This window comes from Alosa pseudoharengus, unplaced genomic scaffold (genome assembly GCF_046254945.1).
Source record: "Alosa pseudoharengus isolate Yale_2024_CS ecotype anadromous, Long Island Sound unplaced genomic scaffold, YU_APseudo_1.1 YU_APseudo_1.1_scf_9, whole genome shotgun sequence".
Classification (NCBI taxonomy): Eukaryota; Metazoa; Chordata; class Actinopteri; order Clupeiformes; family Clupeidae; genus Alosa; species Alosa pseudoharengus.
In genome coordinates this window covers 30,187,582-30,192,550 of record NW_027468881.1, presented here as the reverse complement: position 1 = coordinate 30,192,550, position 4,969 = coordinate 30,187,582, and the positions used below count along the sequence as shown (strand labels likewise).

Genomic DNA, 4,969 nt, shown 5'->3' with positions numbered 1-4,969 from the left:
GGCAAGGTGCACATGCATGCAACTGATGGGGCCTAGCAGTGTGACCAGTTTTGCTTTTCTGTCACATAGTTCCGGAAATCCTCCTTTTACACATATATTTGCATTGCAATAGCTATAGTTTTAACCTGCACATACGACCTGGCCTGGCATTCCAGAGAAGTTCTTATGCTTCTTATGCTTACGCTTTTATGTGCGCGTGTTAACATACTGTTTAATCACTAGTGATTGATGCAATAGGCAGAAGACTCAAAAACAGAAGAGATCAAATGATGCCATTTCAATGACTTTAATAAGCAAAATAGGAAACCATTTCTTCCAAAAACAACAAAAATAAGACGAAACAGAAACCAGCCTGAATGGAACTACTACAGTCCAAATTTTAACTTTTTTTCTCATTTCTATAAACAGGATTGAAAATTGATCCCCTCGCATAATACATGAAATAAAAAAACAGAACAACAACCCGCTGCTGCAGTTTTCAAATTTGATTTCAACACAGTTGAATCAGTAACAAACCAAAGATTGTTAAATGCATGACTTTTCAACAATAAATTTTAAATGCAAGCACCATGCTTATTCAATATGATCTGACAGTTTGTTAATTTAAATCATTAAAAATAAAAACTTAACTATGCATCTGGCCAGCAGAACCAGAATCTCCAAATAATAATAAAACAAACGAAACATAATAATAACATATGACATACATATCATTTTCATTTTGAGATTTTGCAAAACCTGTATCCTCTATTTTTACTGACCGGCAGAAAAAAATACAGGAAAACATATAACATTGATCATTAAAATGTTCGCATGCGCAGTCTAGATATTAGGTAATTGTACACAACCCCTGATTTGAGTATGCCTTAGACCATGACTGAATATGCTGTAACAATGTCAGCCTTTTATTTACGTTTGTTTAAGATGACCGAAAAAAAGGTTTATCGAGTTGACTACCCGTTGAAAATCATATTCATAAAGTTGTAAAATGATTAAGACTTGTAGGTTTTGTTCGCATTATGTAATAGGATGGATTATGCAATAGATGTCAGGACAGCACTGGAAGCACCTCAGCGGCAGACACGGTGCCAAAAGCACCAACCCCAAATTCAAAGCCACCTAAAATATGTGATAGTAGAGGTGCCTCAAAATGGTGAGACAGTTGCATGGGACTGGCCCAAGTGTGCCTTTACTTTAAGCAAGCACTCCTGCGCTGCAACGGAGGCCTGTTTCAAAGTTCGTAGGCTATAAAACATGATAAAATTGCCAATTGCTTGTTGGTGTAATGCAATTAAACAATATTTCATTATAGTATGTCTTCCTTGAAAGGTGGTCTGCAAAAAACTCAAAATGAAAACTGCCAATACCAAAATCATTATTCAAAAAGTGCACTTAATATACAAAGTTTGTTGACTTTAAATGCAACTGCCAATGCCCATATTTCTGAAAGTCGATACCCAAATGAAACAAAACAATAAAAAAGAAGTTCAAACCATCCTCCTTAATGTTGGTGTGCAGTTTGCTGATGCATGTATTTACAAGCCCAAATAAACCCAAACATGTTACACTGCACAGGCAGTCATCTTGATATGGTCACCATTTCATTTCTAACGCCCAGAAAAACTGCTATGGAGAAGCTCAGATCGACAACATGCTATTTAAGATACACAAGAGAAAGAAGGTACAAAATAGAAATTATTACCATACATGTCCAGCATGCAGGATTAATATTTTAATGCAGATTTTTAATATATATATATATATATAACCAAGCAGGCAATAAACCAATGAGATGTTGCATAAAATGTCCCCCTGTTTCGACTGTTTTAGGTTGCAGGCGGGTAACACCACGTAAAAGTTTGCATAATTTGTTTCGATTCGTTCTGATTTTTCTGCCAAGAGAAGTATTCAGGTCCAAAGCAGTTATTCTCCTCTCAGCACAGCTATTGTTTCTTAAGATTTTTGTCAGAACAATCGAGGACAAAATCACTGTAAGAACACTCGTCCGACGTCATCCAATACTAACACGATAAAGCGGTACTGGTATGAAGAAAGTTATTTTTCTTTTCTTAGAAAGGAAAAAGTCTCTTCTCTAAAAGCAACTAACCTACAAAGATGCTGCTCTTCTGATAAACATTCTACCTGGTTCTTTGTATCTCAGTTGCCAAGTGGATGGAGATGATTACATATGCGATTATTATTCTGTGGATTATTCTTCTAACATGAATACAGATGTTGTTATTAGTATAATCATAATCAATAATGTTGATTACTACGATATTTCTTCAGCATCGGCTGTCAGACATCAGAAAGACTCACATGAAAAACTCTGGCGAGGACGGGTTATCACTCGTGGAGCCAGCCTCACGGAACCCGTTCGCGCCAGTAAGTTTCTCGCACTTCAGTTTGTATGCGTCTCTCTCGCGGGCCAGCCGGTTGATTTCTTGTTTGAGTTGCTCCACCTGGTTTATGAGCTGGGTCTTCTCGTTCTCCAGAACGTGCTTCTGCTGCACGCGCTTGTAACGACACGACTGCGCGTAGCCCCGGTTCTTGAGGGTCCGCCGTTTCTGCTTCAGGCGGATGACCTCGTCCTTGCTGAAGCCCCGCAGGTGCCGGTTGAGCTCTCGCACGGACATGGACACCAGCTGATCGTCAGAGAAGCGGTCCTCCACGTTTAGGCCGCCCCCCGTGCTGTGGTGGCCCTGGTGGTCGTGCGGGTGGTGGTGATGGTGGTGGCGGTGGTGAAGTTGCTGGTGTGACCCAGGCGAGGTAGGAGAGGGGCTGTCGGGGTCCTGGCTGTGATGATGGTGATGCTGACTGTGTGCGTGGTTGTGTGCCCCCGGATGACCCGGCAGGTCGTCGGGATGATGGCCAATCCCTGCGTACGGGTGGTGGTGGCCGTGGTGGTGGTGGGCTCCCCGGTAGCCCTCGTAGCCGCCTTGCTGAAGCTGCTGCTGGACGTGCGGGGGTGGGTGCCCGTGAGCTGTAGCGCCAATCAGGGCTTCCACGGCGTCCTCCGGTGTCAGGCTCAGCGTTTGCGGGTCAATCTGCTGCGAGTAGCCGCCGTTGGGCATCCAGTAGAGCTCCTCCAGGTGGTTCTTCTGTTCCGTTGGGCTGAAGCTCGGCGAGGAAGGTACTGAGCTGCAAGGCGTGCTGATCGGGGTGGAAGACACCGAGCCCTGGGGCTGGAGTCGGTTGCATTGCCGAATGTTGGCGCGCTCGAGTCCCGCAAGGGCCTCCTTCTTCACGTCGAACTTCATCAGATCAAAGTCATTGACATATTCCATTGCAAGGGGACTAGTCGGCAGCTCTGGGCCCATAGAAAGCTCTGTGCTCATTGTGTTTCGGTTCTGCAGATAGGTGAAAGTGTTTGCCAACGTAGCAAAAATCGACTTTTTTTCTCTCTCCCCTCTCTAATTTCATGCAATAGTCTCTCGTAGTCCTCCACCGCGACAAAAGCGAATGTTGTGGCATGCAACACCGCTCTGCGGCTTAAAATCACAGCGAGCGAAAAGCACAACTTTCTGTCTAGTGCACGGCAAACGACAGCGGGATATGCGTCATACAGGCGACTTCGACAGTTCTAAACAGTTTCAAAAAGGAGAGGAGTGGAGGTAGAAATAAAAAAAATCTGTCTAGTGCAGAAGTACGGAACCAGTTCCCAAGACAAATTTAAAGCCAAAAAGAAGAAAAAAGCACATAAATTAAACGGAATACCGAGTGCCGTCGATGGGCTCCCGTCCCGTTCGCAGCAGTTTTGAGTTGTATGTCCGTATTGCCAAGAAAGCGTTGATCTGAGTGAGTAGGATCAAGGCGTCTGTTTTTCGCATGGAGAGCAGCCTTCCAGCTCTGCACCGCAGAGATTTCAGCTCGCTTTCCTAAGTCTCTCACTCCGGAGTATTCAGTGTAGACTACTGTCGGTGGAGTCTGCTCTTTATTGTACATCGGTCTGATGTCACGGCGAAGGATTGGCCATGCTCAGAGCAGTTCGCCAATAGGAATTCTGGGATCCGATAATTAGCATAACGGTTTGGAGAGAGAGGGCGGAGAGGAGCGGGGCTTTGACAGCTCGGGAGTCAGCTGACTCCCCGATGAAACAGGGTGGCAGTGGAAGAGCGGTCGCGGATGCCTTCAGTCTTGTCGATTCACTTCAGCAAAGCAGGCAACATACCGATACAGGAATGGCTGCACATGTTTCTATTCCCAAAAAACAAAATAGCCCAATACATAGCCAACAATGGACCCTACATTGCAGACTATAGTTTTCAATAAACTTTGCTACTTCAAAACTGAATTAATTTTGGGGTACCAACATAAAAAAAAAAAAAAAAACCCGCAATGTTTATTATCGCAAGCGTCTTCTTGTCATATTGGCTATAGGCCTAATTGGCTATCATTTCTTTGTGAACATTAAGGCTAATTACATACTGATTGCATCATTTTAACTAACTTGTGTTTTCTGAAATTTTAACGTTCCACAGTACAAAAGTTAATATTTACAATGCCCACAGTATACGGACATAGCTATACCTAAGTCAAATATTAATTTAGTGGGCTATGTAGCTATAAGCCCATATCAGAAAGGCATGTCCTTGTCTTTACACTGTCATGTCCTCTAAACAAAGGAGACGAATATTAGGCATATTTTGATAAACACACCTGTTTGTCAATTCAGAGAATTGATAATCCATGAAGCCTAAGTAATGTAATAAATAGCAAACACCATTTAAGAAAAAAGAAAACAATAAAGTTGTAGGCCTATTTGTTCACAATTCGGAGCGATTCTTTGTATGAAGTAATGCATTTGATAACCTTCAAACTGCGCTGGGCCCCTGGGTCCATTTTTTCAGATAACAGACCAAACGCTGCCTCCATGTGGTGTAAATCGGCATTACATAACGGAAAGACCATTGCTTATTGGCATTTGGTTTAGGACATTACAATGTTATACATTTAGATACATAAATGA

The 4,969-nt window shown here is 42.9% G+C and overlaps 1 protein-coding gene across 1 annotated transcript; it reads right to left on the bottom strand.

Annotated features, from left to right (window-relative positions):
* Window positions 1-270: 270 nt before the first annotated feature.
* mafba (MAF bZIP transcription factor Ba) lies at window positions 271-3,902 on the bottom strand. Its single transcript, XM_076275826.1, has one exon. It carries the CDS (start codon window positions 3,336-3,338, stop codon window positions 2,316-2,318), a length of 1,023 nt encoding a protein of 340 aa, XP_076131941.1. The 5' UTR covers window positions 3,339-3,902; the 3' UTR covers window positions 271-2,315.
* Between the last annotated feature and the right edge of the window lie 1,067 nt (window positions 3,903-4,969).

Bases quoted from the DNA above. Each gene is read 5' to 3' on its own strand.
- mafba (XM_076275826.1), bottom strand. From the start codon at position 3,338: ATGAGCACAGAGCTTTCTATGGGCCCAGAGCTGCCGACTAGTCCCCTT.